This window comes from Argopecten irradians, chromosome 1, assembly GCF_041381155.1.
Source record: "Argopecten irradians isolate NY chromosome 1, Ai_NY, whole genome shotgun sequence".
NCBI classification, from domain to species: Eukaryota; Metazoa; Mollusca; class Bivalvia; order Pectinida; family Pectinidae; genus Argopecten; species Argopecten irradians.
The window spans coordinates 65,701,158-65,722,941 of NC_091134.1; the positions used below are offsets into that span (position 1 = coordinate 65,701,158).

At 42.7% G+C, this 21,784-nt stretch overlaps 1 protein-coding gene and 1 long non-coding RNA gene across 3 annotated transcripts in view; one reads left to right on the forward strand and one right to left on the reverse strand.

Moving 5' to 3' along the window:
- Positions 1–21,784, forward strand: part of LOC138305751 (uncharacterized) — an 86,794-nt gene that overhangs the window by 10,693 nt on the left and 54,317 nt on the right. For both annotated transcript variants that reach the window (XM_069246029.1, XM_069246034.1), the window contains exons 7-9: positions 5,057–5,210; positions 11,234–11,407; positions 17,083–17,208. In XM_069246029.1, coding sequence (XP_069102130.1) covers positions 5,057–5,210; positions 11,234–11,407; positions 17,083–17,208 — 454 coding nt within the window. The remainder of the gene's footprint in view (positions 1–5,056; positions 5,211–11,233; positions 11,408–17,082; positions 17,209–21,784) is intronic.
- On the reverse strand, positions 2,943–4,735 carry LOC138305809 (uncharacterized). Its single transcript, XR_011205724.1, has 2 exons — positions 4,447–4,735; positions 2,943–3,040 (listed from the first exon to the last, which is right to left on the reverse strand). It is a non-coding gene; the product is annotated as an uncharacterized lncRNA (long non-coding RNA).

The window sequence follows — 21,784 nt, forward strand, 5'->3', positions numbered from 1 at the left end:
ATAAAACTTATTGAAAGGTCAGCTGATTGTTTTCTAGGCTGCCGATCGACTGCTTGACTTCAGCTTACGTAATACACAGACCTGAAAGTGACACCACAAGCCAAGGTGGAAATAGCCCAAGGCTGCTAATTAGGGCCATCGGGGTGTTGGTCAGGGGGTCAGGGAGTGGTCACACCTCTTTTGTTTACTTAATTATCGAGCCACTGCCTGGTATTTTGGTAGTTTAGTAAAGTGTACTGGGGACAAACAGGACAGGGTGTTAGGTTATAGGGGCATGGCGTCAGGTAAAAAGGGCACGGCGCGGCGCCATGCTAATCGGGGCTGTGGGAAACACTAGTTATTACTTTTTTGTTTATTAATCACTAAGATCGTAAGATAACCTACATGTACATATGGTGGCTGATTTATGCCATTTCGTCTTTTCGTCTTTTCTCCCCGAAAAGACGAAAATTAAATATCTTAATTCTCGTCTTTTCGCCTTTAAAAGACAAAAATTAACAAATTTAAATTTCGTCTTTTCGTGGCGAAAAGACGAAAAGACGCAAAAGTCAAACACGAAAAGACGAAAGTGAAGCACGCTAATGAGCGCATTTAATTTTCGTCTTTTCGCCTTCAAAAATCTCGTCTTTACGTCTTTTCGTCTTTTCGCCCCGAAAAGACGAAAATTACAAACCTTAAATTTCGTCTTTTCGTCTTTTCGCCCCGAAAAGACGAAAATTAACAAACCTTAATTTTCGTCTTTTCGTCTTTTCGCCGCGGAAAAAATACAAATTACAGATATACTTTGTCTTCTATCATATACGACGGAGATTATAATGTAATTTCTAATGTACAATTATGATGAAGACCATGTCATGTAAGTAGCCAAAATGTCTTTTCAAATAATACACAGTACATTGTACCTACTGATTGACTGTTATAATTAACTGTATTTGAGAAATTTCTTGGTACAAGTCCTTCCTTTAAACTCAAAGTCTTCACGAGTTGTCTTTCATCAATTATTTTGTTAACAAGTTTATCCGTGGTTCAAACGCTTTCAAAAATTACCCGCCGTCAACTTTTTTTTTTCAAGTTGTGTAGGGGAGGCAACTCCTGTAAGTGCTATGTTTAGCATCTTAAGTTCATTATGGTCCTAACATATACACGGCAATGTTTTGATAAGCGTAATTGCTAAAGAGGGCGATTAGAACACAAAAAATAAGATATTAATGAATTTTAAAAAATGTATCAATCACGCTAAAGGATTTGCGGAATGCTGAATCTGTTAGTGGCACGTGGCATATGCCACGTGTGAGAAATCTACGTAACTGCTGTAAACAAACATGTTGACTTCTGTTTTAAAACTTCTAATCTTAGTTATTGATGACAATACTTGTAATACTATCAATTTAATTAATCGATTGTTATCATAAACTACTTTTATGCTTCCATATTGAACAATTAAGTTAATATTAAGATAAAAAGATTTCAAAACGACTTCCACACCGGACCGGAAGGCGAAAAGACGAAAAGACGAAAATTAAGGTTTGTTAATTTTCGTCTTTTCGGGGCGAAAAGACGAAAAGACGAGAATTTTGAAGGCGAAAAGACGAGAATCAAAGTCGCTAATTAGCGTGTATCACTTTCGTCTTTTCGTGTTTGACTTTTCGTCTTTTCGCCGCGAAAAGACGAAATTTAAATTTGTTAAATTTCGTCTTTTCGGGGCGAAAAGAAGAAAAGACGAAAATTAAGGTTTCTTAATTCTCGTCTTTTCAGGGCAAAAAGACGAAATGGCACAAATCAGCCACCGTATGTACACCATATGAATGTACTTTTGTCTTAAATCAAATGAGATAATCAAACAACAGACCAGTGACATTTCCCAAAGACAATGACATACAAATACATGTAAGCAGTAGGCCTAGCTCAGTGGATTTTTTTTAAAATGGTTCCTCAAAATCATAAAATGACTTAATCAAGATTTGCAGGCAAATACTATTTCATAGTTAATAGAGTTCATTACACAAAAACAGCAATAAACTGGATCAGTGTTGAGAATCACCATGGGAACTTACATGTACATCCTAGATCTTTCATTATATAGAAGACATTGCTCACAAATATTTCATTTATTCTCTCTCTCCATCTTTTCTATTTACATTAAAAGGGTTGTTGTATTCTTGATTTAAAGTTACAATGTTATAAAATATAATATATATATATATATAATTCTTAAACAGGTATGACAAATTCTGCAATTCTGAAAACTGTGTTTAGGAATCAATATTGATATACCAACCAAAATATGGCCAGTGCATAGCATCAAAACTAATATCAATTTGTCAATGTGAGGCCATGTATACACACACATGTATAGATAATTCATATTCCAAGTGATCCTGAATTGAACAAATGTGGATACATTTATTTTCATCTGTAAGAAGAAATTGTATGAATCTTTAAAATTGTGTGTTCAGTATTGTTGTGATTAAATGAACCTGTACAACCTCATTAGGCCCTATTGCATCCATTTTTTATCCACTAATCAACTTAATATGCAATTATACAGTGTACCTGCATGTATTACCTAGTACCTACAAGTATAACTGTACATGTACCAGGTATATATTGACTGTACCTATACTATGACCATGCATACTCTATCTTGTGATTCCCAGTATTATAACTTTAAAGAAAGAACAAATTGATATATTTATGAGTGCTGTAATGTATTTACTGAAAATTAACAAGCATAAGGGCAACTCCAGTTATAAACTAGATCTTTTTTTCTTAAAAATTAAACTTAATTTTACAGTAAAACCATTTTCTGAGACATTCACGTCTTCATATAGGTTTGTATATGGTAATATGTTCCAACATTAAATGCTGAAAGCTGCAATTTTCAAATGAAAAAAAGAAATTTTGTAACAGATGATGAACTCAGGAAATAAAAGAAAGAGATATTATGGTTTCCATGCATTTAATACTGTCTGGTTTTGACATATAGAAAAGTTATGTGTAGCCTCAAGAAATTCCTCCTATATTCTAGGGTTTTCCATGCCTGCAACATAAACAAAATTGAAAATTAGACATGAAAAATTATACCAGGTACAGAGCTATTGATCTTAACAATATCCTATCATGGCTGGATTATAGGGTATCATTGTTCTATAGGGAACAAAATGCACTATGTACAGGTAAAAATACAACCATGAGTCACATGACCATTATGAGGACTTTTCTTAACCTTGTATTTGTGGTCTTCCAGTAAAAATGGACAGGATATATCATTCCCAATTTTACCATTTTACAGATAAACTCCCAGGTAAAAATGATTTACATGTAGCTGAATAATTACATGTAATAAGTTAACAGAAGGAAGGATATCTAGTCATTGGTGACTTATATACCCAGTGATTTATACATGTATACCCAGTAATTGAATAAAATGGTATTTGTTTTACCATTAAAATATCTATATATGCTGTAAAATAATTATACATGAATCACATGTATTTGAATCCTCTTATTAAATTGATATAGGAAAATTTAAATATGTAATGTTTTGTAATGCAAACCTTTTAAAATAAAAACTGGAAGATTATAACAAAATTGAGTTGTAAAAAATTAAAACAGAAGAGTATATAAATTCATTTTGTAATGTAATTTATAAAATTATTTTTAAATATCATACATACATAATACATAAAAACATTTTTAATTACCCAATATACCTACATGTATCTATCTATGATTTTGTTTATTTTTTCATATAAATAACATTTATAATCAAGACCTCAACCTCAAAATATAGTTGCATAACAAGATTTTCAACAAGTATGTACTATTATGCATTAGCTGGGTATTGAGGCCTAACGTTAAATGAAGTCTTATCAAATTAAATACATGCACATTATAAGGTTACATGTATATACATTTTACATACAAACAGTTCTGAACAAGCTCTTTTTCACAATATGTAATGTACACTACATGGTACAATTAATAAAATCTTATAAAACAAGATACCATATCTTATAATTATGTTCTATTTGTGTTGTTTCTAATGCTTCATTTGGAGAATGGATACTGGATAGATCTATAGTATAGGCCTAGTTATAATATGGACTGTTTAGGCATGTTATTTCAAATTTTATATGCAAATGAGCAGGTGCTTGTTTCGTTTTGATAACATATTTTAAAAAGTTTTGAAAATTGGTATTTACCGGGATTATAGATTGCAGAATATTCTGAAAGAGGTATGTTCTGTTTTAAATCAGTTTATATGAAGAAGTGTAGTGGATATTTCTCATATTTCAATTGTAACACCAAACCGTCTTTCAATTTCACTGAAAAATACGGGAAATGACTTGCCAGATTAGGTAGTGTTTTTAATGGCGATACTTTTTTAATAATCGTCGGTAAATATCAAAGACAGTCACACAGAATGATGAATGAATACCATACCTTTCCATCAAAGTGCATAAATTAAAATTTCAGCATATAAATCGAGAATCTCAAAGCAAAACGTCCCGTGTACCAAAAGGGGTCCGCTCGCTGTATCAAAACCGGAAGTGACGTAGTGAGGAATAAAACCGGTCTATTTTTAGCTTGCAGTTACGACGATAATTTTTTTTATTGTGGACGTACACCCCAGAGGCAGTCCTTGTCAGAAACTGAATCACATTGAATCACAAGGAATGCATATTAAAAATATCGCAAAAAATATGTCAAATTTGTACCAAATGGGGTACGGTGACGTCATGCTTAAAACAAAGTGATTTTGTTGGTCCCTAGAGGTTTGTTATATCTGTATATTACTTCCAAAGATAGTTTATGCCGTTGTAAGCAACAGTGCTGTCAACTGTAATTTAACATATTTAAATCAATAGTTGAAAAATAACTGACTAATGCAATAATGAAATAGGAAACATAAAATTGATTAAAGTATAACAAAATCTACAACTACAGTCATGATTTAGCAGGATGAATATAGCAATATGATAGAAGTGTATCCAGTATATTGCCAGTGTCACCAGGCGAGTAATACAGACCCTCTGTGCCTCTTGTTGTTTAGATGATGTCCAGTCCTGGCTACAGTCCTGTATAGAAAACTTAGAGAAGATCTCCAACACTTGTCCACAGGTCTATTTCTACCTGTCGCAGATTTACGCTTGGGCTGGAAAATCAACAGATTCATCACATGCAATCAGAACATACCGACACTCTGGGCAAGTATACTCTAAGATATATTTAAATGTTTTCTCTATCAGAGGATTACATATAGACTGCTAGATTTAGGGCCCCACTCAGGGTGAGTACTGTAGGGTTTGTCCATATAGGAGTACTAGATTTAGGGCCCCACTCAGGCTGAGTACTGTAGGGTTTGTCCCTGTAGGAGTACTAGATTTAGGGCCCCACTAAGGGTGAGTACTGTAGGGTTTGTCCCTATAGGAGTACTAGATTTAGGGCCCCACTCAAGGTGAGTACTGTAGGGTTTGTCCCTATAGGAGTACTTAATTTAGCGCCCTACTCAGGGTGAGTACTGTAGGGTTTGTCCCTATAGGAGTGCTAGATTTAGGGCCCCACTCAGGGTGAGTACTGTAGGGTTTGTCCCTATAGGAGTACTAGATTTAAGGCCCCACTCAGGCTGAGTACTGTAGGGTTTGTCCCTATAGGAGTACAAGATTTAGGGCCCCACTCAGGGTGAGTACTGTAGGGTTTGTCCCTATAGGAGTACTAGATTTAGGGCCCCACTCATGGTGGTACTGTAGGGTTTGTTCCTATAGGAGTACTTAATTTAGGGCCCTACTCAGGGTGAGTACTGTCGGGTTTGTTCCTATAGGAGTACTAGATTTAGGGCCCCACTCAGGGTGAGTACTGTAGAGTTTGTTCCTATAGGAGTACTAGATTTAGGGCCCCACTCAGGGTGGTACTGTAGGGTTTGTCCCTATAGGAGTACTAGATTTAGGACCCCATTCAGGATGAGTACTGTAGAGTTTGTTCCTATAGGAGTACTAGATTTAGGGCCCCACTCAGTGTGGTACTGTAGGGTTTGTCCCTATAGGAGTACTTAATTAAGGGCCCCACTCAGGGTGGTACTGTAGGGTTTGTTCCTATAGGAGTACTCAATTTAGGGCCCTACTCAGGGTGAGTACTGTAGGGTTTGTCCCTATAGGAGTACTAGATTTAGGACCCCACTCAGGGTGAGTACTGTAGGGTTTGTCCCTATAGGAGTACTTAATTTAGGGCCCCACTCAGGGTGGTACTGTAGGGTTTGTCCCTATAGGAGTACAAGATTTAGGGCTCCACTCAGGGTGAGTACTGTAGGATTTGTCCCTATAGGAGTACTTAATTTAGGGCCCCACTCAGGGTGGTACTGTAGGGTTTGTTCCTATAGGAGTACTTAATTTAGGGTCCCACTCAGGGTGAGTACTGTAGGGTTTGTCCCTATAGGAGTACTTAATTTAGGGCCCCACTCAGGGTGGTACTGTAGGGTTTGTTCCTATAGGAGTACTTAATTTAGGGCCCCACTCAGGGTGAGTACTGTAGGGTTTGTCCCTATAGGAGTACAAGATTTAGGGCCCCACTCAGGGTGAGTACTGTAGGGTTTGTTCCTATAGGAGTACTTAATTTAGGGCCCTACTCAGGGTGAGTACTATAGGGTTTGTTCCTATAGGAGTACTTAATTTAGGGCCCCACTCAGGGTGAGTACTGTAGGGTTTGTCCCTATAGGAGTACTTAATTTAGGGCCCCACTCAGGGTGAGTACTGTAGAGTTTGTTCCTGTAGGAGTACTAGATTTAGGGCCCCATTCAGGATGAGTACTGTAGGGTTTGTCCCTATAGGAGTACTAGATTTAGGGCCCCACTCAAGGTGAGTACTGTAGAGTTTGTTCCTGTAGGAGTACTTAATTTAGGGCCCCACTCAGGGTGAGTACTGTAGGGTTTGTCCCTATATGGGTACAAGATTTAGGGCCCCACTCAGGGTGAGTACTGTAGAGTTTGTTCCTGTAGGAGTACTAGATTTAGGGCCCCACTCAGGGTGAGTACTGTAGGGTTTGTCCCTATAGGAGTACTTAATTTAGGGCCCCACTCAGGGTGAGTACTGTAGAGTTTGTTCCTGTAGGAGTACTAGATTTAGGGCCCCATTCAGGATGAGTATTGTAGGGTTTGTCCCTATAGGAGTACTTAATTTAGGGCCCCACTCAGGGTGAGTACTGTAGGGTTTGTCCCTATAGGAGTACAAGATTTAGGGCCCCACTCAGGGTGAGTACTGTAGAGTTTGTTCCTGTAGGAGTACTAGGTTTAGGGCCCCATTCAGGATGAGTACTGTAGGGTTTGTTCCTGTAGGAGTACTAGATTGAGGGCCCCACTCATGGTGAGTACTGTAGGGTTTGTCCCTATAGGAGTACTAGATTTAGGGCCCCACTCAGGGTGAGTACTGTAGGGTTTGTCCCTATAGGAGTACTAGATTTAGGGCCCCACTCAGGGTGAGTACTGTAGGGTTTGTTCCTATAGGAGTACTAGATTTAGGGCCCCACTCAGGGTGGTACTGTAGGGTTTGTCCCTATAGGAGTACTTAATTTAGGGCCCCACTCAGGGTGGTACTGTAGGGTTTGTTCCTATAGGAGTACTCAATTTAGGGCCCTACTCAGGGTGAGTACTGTAGGGTTTGTCCCTATAGGAGTACTAGATTTAGGACCCCACTCAGGGTGAGTACTGTAGGGTTTGTTCCTATAGGAGTACTTAATTTAGGGCCCCACTCAGGGTGGTACTGTAGGGTTTGTCCCTATAGGAGTACAAGATTTAGGGCTCCACTCAGGGTGAGTACTGTAGGATTTGTCCCTATAGGAGTACTTAATTTAGGGCCCCACTCAGGGTGGTACTGTAGGGTTTGTTCCTATAGGAGTACTTAATTTAGGGTCCCACTCAGGGTGAGTATTGTAGGGTTTGTCCCTATAGGAGTACTAGATTTAGGGCCCCACTCAGGGTGAGTACTGTAGGGTTTGTCCCTATAGGAGTACTAGATTTAGGGCCCCACTCAGGGTGAGTACTGTAGGGTTTGTTCCTATAGGAGTACTAGATTTAGGGCCCCACTCAGGGTGGTACTGTAGGGTTTGTCCCTATAGGAGTACTTAATTTAGGGCCCCACTCAGGGTGGTACTGTAGGGTTTGTTCCTATAGGAGTACTCAATTTAGGGCCCTACTCAGGGTGAGTACTGTAGGGTTTGTCCCTATAGGAGTACTTAATTTAGGGCCCCACTCAGGGTGGTACTGTAGGGTTTGTTCCTATAGGAGTACTTAATTTAGGGTCCCACTCAGGGTGAGTACTGTAGGGTTTGTTCCTATAGGAGTACTTAATTTAGGGCCCCACTCAGGGTGGTACTGTAGGGTTTGTTCCTATAGGAGTACTTAATTTAGGGCCCCACTCAGGGTGAGTACTGTAGGGTTTGTCCCTATAGGAGTACAAGATTTAGGGCCCCACTCAGGGTGAGTACTGTAGGGTTTGTCCCTATAGGAGTACTTAATTTAGGGCCCTACTCAGGGTGAGTACTATAGGGTTTGTTCCTATAGGAGTACTTAATTTAGGGCCCCACTCAGGGTGAGTACTGTAGGGTTTGTCCCTATAGGAGTACTTAATTTAGGGCCCCACTCAGGGTGAGTACTGTAGAGTTTGTTCCTGTAGGAGTACTAGATTTAGGGCCCCATTCAGGATGAGTACTGTAGGGTTTGTCCCTATAGGAGTACTAGATTTAGGGCCCCACTCAAGGTGAGTACTGTAGAGTTTGTTCCTGTAGGAGTACTTAATTTAGGGCCCCACTCAGGGTGAGTACTGTAGGGTTTGTCCCTATAGGAGTACAAGATTTAGGGCCCCACTCAGGGTGAGTACTGTAGAGTTTGTTCCTGTAGGAGTACTAGATTTAGGGCCCCACTCAGGGTGAGTACTGTAGGGTTTGTCCCTATAGGAGTACTTAATTTAGGGCCCCACTCAGGGTGAGTACTGTAGAGTTTGTTCCTGTAGGAGTACTAGATTTAGGGCCCCATTCAGGATGAGTATTGTAGGGTTTGTCCCTATAGGAGTACTTAATTTAGGGCCCCACTCAGGGTGAGTACTGTAGGGTTTGTCCCTATAGGAGTACAAGATTTAGGGCCCCACTCAGGGTGAGTACTGTAGAGTTTGTTCCTGTAGGAGTACTAGATTTAGGGCCCCATTCAGGATGAGTACTGTAGGGTTTGTTCCTGTAGGAGTACTAGATTGAGGGCCCCACTCATGGTGAGTACTGTAGGGTTTGTCCCTATAGGAGTACTAGATTTAGGGCCCCACTCAGGGTGAGTACTGTAGGGTTTGTTCCCTATAGGAGTACTAGATTTAGGGCCCCACTCAGGGTGAGTACTGTAGGGTTTGTTCCTATAGGAGTACTAGATTTAGGGCCCCACTCAGGGTGGTACTGTAGGGTTTGTCCCTATAGGAGTACTTAATTTAGGGCCCCACTCAGGGTGGTACTGTAGGGTTTGTTCCTATAGGGGTACTCAATTTAGGGCCCTACTCAGGGTGAGTACTGTAGGGTTTGTCCCTATAGGAGTACTAGATTTAGGACCCCACTCAGGGTGAGTACTGTAGGGTTTGTCCCTATAGGAGTACTTAATTTAGGGCCCCACTCAGGGTGGTACTGAAGGGTTTGTCCCTATAGGAGTACAAGATTTAGGGCTCCACTCAGGGTGAGTACTGTAGGATTTGTCCCTATAGGAGTACTTAATTTAGGGCCCCACTCAGGGTGGTACTGTAGGGTTTGTTCCTATAGGAGTACTTAATTTAGGGTCCCACTCAGGGTGAGTACTGTAGGGTTTGTCCCTATAGGAGTACTTAATTTAGGGCCCCACTCAGGGTGAGTACTGTAGGGTTTGTCCCTATAGGAGTACTTAATTTAGGGCCCCACTCAGGGTGAGTACTGTAGGGTTTGTCCCTATAGGAGTACTTAATTTAGGGCCCCACTCAGGGTGAGTGCTGTAGGGTTTGTTCCTATAGGAGTACTAGATTTAGGGCCCCACTCAGGGTGAGTACTGTAGGGTTTGTTCCTATAGGAGTACTAGATTTAGGGCCCCACTCAGGGTGAGTACTGTAGGGTTTGTCCCTATAGGAGTACTAGATTTAGGGCCCCACTCAGGGTGAGTATAGGGTTTGTCCCTATAGGAGTACTAGATTTAGGGCCCTACTCAGGGTGAGTACTGTAGGGTTTGTCCCTATAGAAGTACTAGATTTAGGGCCCCACTCAGGGTGAGTACTGTAGGGTTTGTCCCTATAGGAGTACTAGATTTAGGGCCCTACTCAGGGTGAGTATTGTAGGGTTTGTCCCTATAGGAGTACTAGATTTAGGGCCCTACTCAGGGTGAGTACTGTAGGGTTTGTCCCTATAGAAGTACTAGATTTAGGGCCCCACTCAGGGTGGTACTGTAGGGTTTGTCCCTATAGGAGTACTAGATTTAGGGCCCCGCTCAGGGTGAGTACTGTAGGGTATGTCCCTATAGGAGTTCTAGATTTAGGGCCCCGCTTAGGATGAGGACTGTAGGGGTTGTTCCTATAGGGGTACTAGATTTAGGGCCCCGCTTAGGGTGAGGACTGTAGGGTTTGTTCCTATAGGGGTACTAGATTTAGGGCCCCGCTTAGGGTGAGGACTGTAGGGTTTGTCCCTATAGAAGTACTAGATTTAGGGCTCCACTCAGGGTGGTACTGTAGGGTTTGTCCCTATAGGAGTACTAGATTTAGGGCCCCGCTCAGGGTGAGTACTGTAGGGTTTGTCCCTATAGGAGTACTAGATTTAGGGCCCCGCTTAGGATGAGGACTGTAGGGGTTGTTCCTATAGGGGTACTAGATTTAGGGCCCCGCTTAGGGTGAGGACTGTAGGGTTTGTTCCTATAGGGGTACTAGATTTAGGGCCCCGCTTAGGGTGAGGACTGTAGGGTTTGTTCCTATAGGGGTACTAGATTAAGGGTGAGTAATGTACTGCTGTCTGTTTTCAGAGGGTAAATTTAAGAGCTACTATGGGTAAGTAGTATTGTCTCTATCAGAATGGAACATTAAGGCTCCCTTCACTCTCACTTTGGGTGAATATACAGTAGACTATCACAGGGGTACTTTAAGGGCCCATACACAATATATTTACATATATTTATCTCCCTATGTTTTCAATTTTGTTTTATCCAAATAAAGCATATATCATTGATAATATAATGTTTCATAATTATTCTCTTCAGGCACATCAACTCCACTGACCTTAACCAGAGAACCAGTCAGGCTTCAAGACAAACCTGGAAAGTACTCCTTCAGACAGTCCAGAGCCGACAGTTTGGCACACCAAGACCTCTGTCTGTACTCTGGAGGACCAGACTGGGTCCACCTAGGTTCTACAATATCAAAGAACCACAGGGGTAGGTAGAGAGGACCAGACTGCGACCATCTAGGTTCTACGATATCAAAGTACCACATGGGTAGGTAGGGAGGAAAAAACTGGGACCATCTAGGTTCTACGATATCAAAGTAGCACAGGGGTAGGTAGGGAAGACCAGACTGGGACCATCTAGGTTCTACAATATCAAAGTACCACAGGGGTAGGTAGGGAGGCCCAGCCTACGACCACCTAGGTTCTACGATATCAAAGTGCCACAGGGGTAGGTAGAGAGGACCAGACTGCGACCATCTAGGTTCTACGATATCAAAGTACCACATGGGTAGGTAGGGAGGAAAAAACTGGGACCATCTAGGTTCTACGATATCAAAGTAGCACAGGGGTAGGTAGGGAAGACCAGACTGGGACCATCTAGGTTCTACAATATCAAAGTACCACAGGGGTAGGTAGGGAGGCCCAGCCTACGACCACCTAGGTTCTACGATATCAAAGTGCCACAGGGGTAGGTAGAGAGGACCAGACTGCGACCATCTAGGTTCTACGATATCAAAGTACCACATGGGTAGGTAGGGAGGAAAAAACTGGGACCATCTAGGTTCTACGATATCAAAGTAGCACAGGGGTAGGTAGGGAAGACCAGACTGGGACCATCTAGGTTCTACAATATCAAAGTACCACAGGGGTAGGTAGGGAGGCTCAGCCTACGACCACCTAGGTTCTACGATATCAAAGTGCCACATGGATAGGTAGGGAGGCCCAGACTGGGACCATCTATGTTCTACAATGGATATGTAGGGAGGACAAAACTGTGACCTCTTGGTTCTACGATATCAAAGTACCACAGGGGTAGGTAGGGAGGCCCAGACTGGGACCATCTAGGTTCTACAATATCAAAGTACCACAGGGGTAGGTAGGGAGGCCCAGCCTACGACCACCTAGGTTCTACGATATCAAAGTACCACAGGGGTAGTTAGGGAGGCCCAGACTGGGACCATCTATGTTCTACAATATCAAAGTACCACATGGATAGGTAGGGAGGACAAAACTGTGACCTCTAGGTTTTACGATATCAAAGTACCACAGGGGTAGGTAGGGAAGACCAGACTGGGACCATCTAGGTTCTACGATATCAAAGTACCACAGGGGTAGGTAGGGAGGACAAAACTGTGACCTCTAGGTTTTACGATATCAAAGTGTCACAGGGGTAGGTAGGGAGGCCCAGACTGGGACCATCTAGGTTCTAATCTACTATATCAAAGTGCCACAGGGGTAGGTAGGGAGGCCCAGACTGGGACCATCTAGGTTGTAATCTACTATATCAAAGTGCCACAGGGGTAGGTAGGGAGGCCCAGACTGGGACCATCTAGGTTCTAATCTACTAAATCAAAGTGCCACAGGGGTAGGTAAGGCGGCCCAGACTGTGACCATCTAGGTTCTAATCTACTATATCAAAGTGTCACAGAGGTAGGTAGGGAGGCCCAGACTGGGACCATCTAGGTTCTAATCTACTATATCAAAGTGCCACTGGGGTAGGTAGGGTGGACCAGACTGGGACCTTCTAGGTTATACAGTATCAAAGACTGAAAGCATCGGTGAAGATGAAATGAGCCAAACAATTATGTTTTGTAAATATAAACAACTTAATTTCTTATGCTAGCAATTAATGTCTCATATCAGACAAAGAGCACCTCTAGGTGATAGTTATTTAAAAAATACACGCTAGCTCTTCCATCCAAATCCTTGAGAGACAAGGCCTAGAATGGGGATTCATTTGATCTTGAAGTTATTCTAAATGGTTTTACGATTAACTTGTAAATTTCTTAAATGCAGTTGCCGCTGTTTAGCAGAAATCACAGAAGATGGCTGTTAAAAGAGCTGTTTACCATAATGAATTGGTTATTCATTATAGATGAAGAATATCTTGTGATTTTATTATTAAATTGTTATCAGATATAAAATACAGTTACATATAACTTGTTCAAACTGGGCCTTTTCCTATCTGGATCTCTCTAATCTGGCATAATTAAATGGCATTTTCCATTTTAACTTTTAGTTCTGTTCGACCCAATAAGCGCCCATGTCCCTATAAGCACCCTCCCCTTTTTGAGACCTCATTTCAGTTGCCCAGGCAACTGTAAAGGTTTGCAATAATTTCTTCTTATTAAGTACCTTCCGTAGGGGACTATAGTGTTTGTTCCCGTATGTCTGTCTGTCTGTCTGTCCAGATTTGGTGTCCAGATGATAACTTGAATTGATGAATTTTGATCGAACTTCACACAATGGTAGCATATGGGAAAATACAGCTTGGGATTGAATTTGGGGTCAAAAGGTCTACTACAAAGGTCACTTACTAAAAATAGATTGTTTAAAAAAATTGGTTTCCGGGCAATAACTTGAGAACAAATCAACAGAATTTGTTAAAACTTCATACAATGATAGCATAGGAGGTGAAACAGCTTGGGATTGAATTTTGGATCAAAAGGTCAATTGTAAAGGTCACTGCTGCTAAAAATAGATTGTTTCACAAAATATTAGTTTCCGGGTGATAACTTGAGAATACATGAACAGAATTTGTTCAAACTTCATACAATGGTAACATAGGATATAACGTAGCCTGGGATTGAATTTGGCGTCTAAATGTCAACTACAAAGGTCACTGCTACTAAAAATACATTGTTTCACAAAATATTAGATTCCAGACAACATCTTGAGAAAACATCAATAGATTTTGATCAAACTTCACACAATGGTAGCATCAGAATCAATACAGCTTAGGATTGAATTTGGGTCAAAAGGTCAACTATAAAGGTCACTGTAACCAAAATTAGATTATTTCACAAATTTTAGTTTGATGATTGAGTTTGGGATTGAAATTGGGGTCAACAGGTCAACTACAATGGTCAGTGTAATAATAATAACTTGCAATAGATTAGAAAATGCAATTGACAGAAGGGGAGGTGTGTTGCTTGCAACACTTAAAGTAAACTTGTTCTTTTGTCCGTCGTCGTCCATCGTCCGTCGTGCGTCGTCCGTCGTGCGTCGTATGTCCGTAAACAATTTACATTTTCGACTTCTTCTCCAAAACTGCTGAAGCAATTTCAATGAAATTTTGCACAAACCTTCTAAGGCATAAGGCCAATCAAAATTGTGAATTATATGGTCCCCACCCCCCAGGAAGCTATGGGAGGGGCCAAAAGGGGTAAAATTGACTAAAATTTCAAAAATCTTCTTCTCCACTCACAGATGTGATGGAATTAAATACTCTTCATAGATAGAAAGGTCATAAGGTCCTTTACAAAAATTGTGAATTATATGACCCTGGGGTCTCAGGTTTCCCCCTGGGGAGGGGGTTAAGTTTACTATAGTTTATATAGGGAAAACACATTTTTGAGTATTATTTGATCATTTGTAATAGGAAATGAGTCAAATATTGTCAGAATTATCAGTATGAGATTGCCATTTAATCCTATCAACCAATTTTCCATGACTGACCCCCAGGGGCCTTAGGGGCGGGGTCAAAAGGGGTCAAATAGGCTCTATCTTCAAAAATCTTCTTCTGAAATTCTGGAAATGGTAGAATCACATACTCTTCATTGATGGAAAGGTCTTGAGGTCCTTTACCAAAATTGTGAATTATATGACCCTGGGGTCTCACGTTTCCCCCTGGGGAGGAGGGTCAAGTTTACTATAGTTTATATAGTGAAAACACATTTATGAGCATTTTTTGCTCAATTTTGATACGAAATGAGTCAAACTTTAGAATTATAAGCATGAGATAACATTTTAATATCATATCTATATTGGTCCTGGTCAACCCCCTCAGGGCAGAGGGGCGGGGCCAAAAGGGGCAAATAGGCTAAAACTTTAAAAATCTTCTTCTTAAATACTGGAAATGGTAGAATCAAATACTCTTCATAGATGGACAGGTCTTAAGGTGTTTTATGAAAATTGTGAATTATATGACCCTTGGGTCTCAGGTTTCCCCCTAGGGAGGGGATTAAGTTTACTATATATAAGTTTATATATGGAAAACACATTTTTTAGCATTATTTAGTCATTATAATAGGAAATTAGTCAATTGTAGTCAGAATTATCCCTATGTGATGGCCATTGAATCTTATTACCAAATTTTCCATGACTGATCCCCAGGGGCCTCAGGGGCTGTCCCAAAACTGGTCAAATAGGCTAAAACTTTAAAAATCTTCTTCTGAAATTCTGGAACTGGTAGAATCAAATACTCTGCATAGATGGAAAGGTCTTAAAGTCCTTTACAAAAATTGTGAATAATATGACCCTGGGGTCTCATGTTTCCCCCTGGGGAGGGGGTCAAGTTTACTTTAGTTTATATAGGAAAAACACATTTATGAACATTATTTGCCTATTTTTCATAGGAAATTAGTCAAACTGGGTTAGAATTATTAGCCTGAAATAGCATTTTAACATCATATCCATACTGGTCATGGCTGACCCCCAGGGGCCAGAGGGGCGGAGCCAAAAGGGGTCAAAATGGTAATTTCAAAAATCTTCTTTTTGAATTCACAGATTTGATGGAACCAGATACTCTTGATAGATTGGAAGGTCTTAAGGCCCTTTACAAAAATTTGTGAATTTCATGGCCCTGGGATCTCAGTTTTTCCCCTAGGGAGGGGGTCAAATTTACTATAGTTTATATAGGAAAACACATTTAGGAACATTATTTGCTTAGTTTTCATAGGAAATTAGTCAATCTGGGTTAGAATTATTAGCCTGAGATAGCATTTAACATCATATCCATATTGGTCCTGGCCGACCTCCAGGGGCGAGAGGGGTGGGGCCAAAAGGGGTCAAAATGGATAACATTTCAAAAATCTTTCTCCTGAATTCACAGATTTGATGGAACCAAATAATCTTCATAGATGGGCCAATATATATTTATAGTGTTTATATGTATGTCTTTGTTTCATTCTGTGTCTGAACTCAGGTGACCGCTAAGGCCCATGGGCCTCTTGTTTCAAATTTGTTAATACCCTGGGCAGGTCGAATATGAGTCGAATATGGTAATTGAAACCTGTATAATTCGGATATCTGGTTCTACAAACATGTTGGTTCAAGGCACATCCTGTTTAGACAAATTACAAGTATATGTATTTGTCTGCATTCAGTTGATCATTATGGGAGTATGAATGCCAACTTGACAACGGAAAAAAGAATGGTCAGGTTTTTCAGAAAGAAAAATGTCAAACTATGCAATTTTGATGATGACCTATAGGCATCCTGTTTTTTACATTTTGAACTCCATCTCCAATGCTACAATTTCGATTTAGCTGAAACTTGCCTGAAATGATGATCATTTGGTTCCAATCAAGTGTTGTTATTTTTGCAGTTAATCCAAAATCCAAGAGACTGCCACCTAGAAAAATATTTCGAACTTCTGGTCTAGTTCTACTTGTGTGATTTAGTTGAAACTTTTCCTTATATGATCCTGACATAGTCTTGACCAAGTGTTGTTATTTTCGGGTTGATCTGAATTCTATGAAGGCCACCATGATGCCATATTTGATTAATTTCTTTTTGACTGTTATCAAGATTGTCAGATGACTGTAAAGGGCCTTCAGCGTCCTGTTATTATATTAACATAAATGACCTTGTGACATGAGACAGGCATGAGAAAAAAAACTCATTGGACAAGCGATTTCATAGACTACTTTTATGTTTAAGGAGCTGGGAGGCTGACATTAGAGGGATCAATGTAAACCTCACCCTAAGTCAAGACGGGAAAATTACAGGAGACTTTCAGATGACACTTCCTCCAATCAGAGGAGTACAGTTAGATCCCCACACAGGGTGAGTACCAGGAGATACTGTCCCCATCAGAGGAGTACAGTTAGATCCCCACTCAGGGTGAGTACCAGGAGATACTGTCCCCATCATATGAGTACAGTTAGATCCCCACACAGGGTGAGTACCAGGGTGTAATGTCCCCATCATAGGAGTACAGTTAGATCCCCACACAGGGTGAGTACCAGGGGATAATGTCCCCATCAAAGGAGTACAGTTAGATCCCCACACAGGGTGAGTACCAGGGGATACTGTCCCCATCAAAGGAGTACAGTTAGATCCCCACACAGGGTGAGTACCAGGAGATACTGTCCTCATTAGAGGAGTACAGTTAGATCCCCACACAGGGTGAGTACCAGGAGATACTGTCCCCATCATATGAGTACAGTTAGATCCCCACACAGGGTGAGTACCAGGAGATACTGTCCCCATCATATGAGTACAGTTAGATCCCCACTCAGGGTGAGTACCAGGAGATACTGTCCCCATCATATGAGTACAGTTAGATCCCCACTCAGGGTGAGTACCAGGGTGTAATGTCCCCATCATAGGAGTACAGTTAGATCCCCACACAGGGTGAGTACCAGGGTGTAATGTCCCCATCATAGGAGTACAGTTAGATCCCCACACAGGGTGAGTACCAGGGGATAATGTCCCCATCAAAGGAGTACAGTTAGATCCCCACACAGGGTGAGTACCAGGGGATACTGTCCCCATCAAAGGAGTACAGTTAGATCCCTACAGAGGGTGAGTACCAGGAGATACTGTCCTCATTAGAGGAGTACAGTTAGATCCCCACACAGGGTGAGTACCAGGAGATACTGTCCCCATCATATGAGTACAGTTAGATCCCCACACAGGGTGAGTACCAGGAGATACTGTCCCCATCATATGAGTACAGTTAGATCCCCACTCAGGGTGAGTACCAGGAGATACTGTCCCCATCATATGAGTACAGTTAGATCCCCACTCAGGGTGAGTACCAGGGTGTAATGTCCCCATCATAGGAGTACAGTTAGATCCCCACACAGGGTGAGTACCAGGGTGTAATGTCCCCATCAAAGGAGTACAGTTAGATCCCCACACAGGGTGAGTACCAGGGGATACTGTCCCCATCAAAGGAGTACAGTTAGATCCCCACACAGGGTAAGTACCAGGAGATACTGTCCTCATTAGAGGAGTACAGTTAGATCCCCACACAGGGTGAGTACCAGGAGATACTGTCCCCATCAGAGAAGTACAGTTAGATCCCCACACAGGGTGAGTACCAGGGGATACTGTCCTCATTAGAGGAGTACAGTTAGATCCCCACACAGGGTGAGTACCAGGAGATACTGTCCCCATCAGAGGAGTACAGTTAGATCCCCACACAGGGTGAGTACTAGGAGATACTGTCCCCATCATAGGAGTACAGTTAGATCCCCACACAGGGTGAGTACCAGGAGATACTGTCCCAATCATAGGAGTACAGTTAGATCCCCACACAGGGTGAGTACCAGGAGATACTGTCCCAATCAGAGGAGTACAGTTAGATCCCCACACAGGGTGAGTACCAGGAGATACTGTCCCCATCAGAGGAGTACAGTTAGATCCCCAAACAGAGTGAGTACAAGGGGATACTGTCCCCATCATATGAGTACAGTTAGATCCCCACACAGGGTGAGTACCAGGGGATACTGTCCCCATCATAGAGTACAGTTAGATCCCACACAGGGTGAGTACAGGGATACTGTCCCCATCATAGGAGTACAGTTAGATCCCCACACAGGGTGAGTACCAGGGGATACTGTCCCAATCATAGGAGTACAGTTAGATCCCCACACAGGGTGAGTACCAGGAGATACTGTCCCCATCAGAGGAGTACAGTTAGATCCCCACACAGGGTGAGTACCAGGGGATAATGTCCCCATCATAGGAGTACAGTTAGATCCCCACACAGGGTGAGTACCAGGAGATACTGTCCCCATCAGAGGAGTACAGTTAGATCCCCACACAGGGTGAGTACCAGGAGATACTGTGACCATCATAGGAGTACAGTTAGATCCCCACACAGGGTGAGTACCAGGAGATACTGTCACAGTCAGAGGAGTACAGTTAGATCCCCACACAGGGTGAGTACCAGGGGATACTGTCCCCATCATAGGAGTACAGTTAGATCCCCACACAGGGTGAGTACCAGGGTATAATGTCCTCATTAGAGGAGTACAGTTAGATCCCCACACAGGGTGAGTAACCAGGAGATACTGTCCCCATCATAGGAGTACAGTTAGATCCCCACACAGGGTGAGTACCAGGAGATACTGTCCCCATCATAGGAGTACAGTTAGATCCCCACACAGGGTGAGTACCAGGGGATACTGTCCCCATCATAGGAGTACAGTTAGATCCCCACACAGGGTGAGTACCAGGAGATACTGTCCCCATCAGAGGAGTACAGTTAGATCCCCACACAGGGTGAGTACCAGGAGATACTGTCCCCATCATAGGAGTGGTGAGTACCAGGAGATACTGTCCCCATCAGAGGAGTACAGTTAGATCCCCACACAGGGTGAGTACCAGGAGATACTGTCCCCATCATAGGAGTACAGTTAGATCCCCACACAGGGTGAGTACCAGGAGATACTGTCCCCATCAGTAGGAGTACAGTTAGATCCCCACACAGGGTGAGTACCAGGAGATACTGTCCCCATCAGAGGAGTACAGTTAGATCCCCAAACAGGGTGAGTACCAGGGGATACTGTCCCCATCATAGGAGTACAGTTAGATCCCCACACAGGGTGAGTACCAGGAGATACTGTCCCCATCATAGGAGTACAGTTAGATCCCCACACAGGGGTGAGTACCAGGGGATACTGTCCCCATCATAGGAGTACAGTTAGATCCCCACACAGGGTGAGTACCAGGGGATACTGTCCCCATCATAGGAGTACAGTTAGATCCCCACACAGGGTGAGTACCAGGGGATACTGTCCCCATCATAGGAGTACAGTTAGATCCCCACACAGGGTGAGTACCAGGGGATACTGTCCCCATCATAGGAGTACAGTTAGATCCCCACACAGGGTGAGTACCAGGGGATACTGTCCCCATCATAGGAGTACAGTTAGATCCCCACACAGGGTGAGTACCAGGGGATACTGTCCCCATCATAGGAGTACAGTTAGATCCCCACACAGGGTGAGTACCAGGAGATACTGTCCCCATCATAGAGGAGTACAGTTAGATCCCCACACAGGGTGAGTACCAGGGGATACTGTCCCCATCATAGGAGTACAGTTAGATCCCCACACAGGGTGAGTACCAGGGGATACTGTCCCCATCATAGGAGTACAGTTAGATCCCCACACAGGGTGAGTACCAGGGGATACTGTCCCCATCATAGGAGTACAGTTAGATCCCCACACAGGGTGAGTACCAGGGGATACTGTCCCCATCATAGGAGTACAGTTAGATCCCCACACAGGGTGAGTACCAGGGGATACTGTCCCCATCATAGGAGTACAGTTAGATCCCCACACAGGGTGAGTACCAGGGGATACTGTCCCCATCATAGGAGTACAGTTAGATCCCCACACAGGGTGAGTACCAGGGGATACTGTCCCCATCATAGGAGTACAGTTAGATCCCCACACAGGGTGAGTACCAGGGGATACTGTCCCAATCATAGGAGTACAGTTAGATCCCCACACAGGGTGAGTACCAGGAGATACTGTTGTCCCATCATAGGAGTACAGTTAGATCCCCACACAGGGTGAGTACCAGGGGATACTGTCCCCATCATAGGAGTACAGTTAGATCCCCACACAGGGTGAGTACCAGGGGATAATGTCCCCATCATAGGAGTACAGTTAGATCCCCACACAGGGTGAGTACCAGGGGATACTGTCCCAATCAGAGGAGTACAGTTAGATCCCCACACAGGGTGAGTACCAGGGGATACTGTCCCCATCATAGGGTACAGTTAGATCCCCACACAGGGTGAGTACCAGGAGATACTGTCCCACATCAGGAGTACAGTTAGATCCCCACACAGGGTGAGTACCAGGGATACTGTCCCATCATAGGAGTACAGTTAGATCCCCACACAGGGTGAGTACCAGGGGATACTGTCCCATCAAGGAGTACAGTTAGATCCCCACACAGGGTGAGTACCAGGGGATACTGTCCCCATCATGGAGTACAGTTAGATCCCCACACAGGGTGAGTACCAGGGGATACTGTCCCCATCAGAGGAGTACAGTTAGATCCCCACACAGGGTGAGTACCAGGAGATACTGTCCCAATCATAGGAGTACAGTTAGATCCCCACACAGGGTGAGTACCAGGAGATACTGTCACAATCAGAGGAGTACAGTTAGATCCCCACACAGGGTGAGTACCAGGGGATAATGTCCCCATCATAGGAGTACAGTTAGATCCCCACACAGGGTGAGTACCAGGAGATACTGACCCCATCATAGGAGTACAGTTAGATCCCCACACAGGGTGAGTACCAGGAGATACTGTCCCCATCATAGGAGTACAGTTAGATCCCCACACAGGGTGAGTACCAGGAGATACTGTCCCAATCAGAGGAGTACAG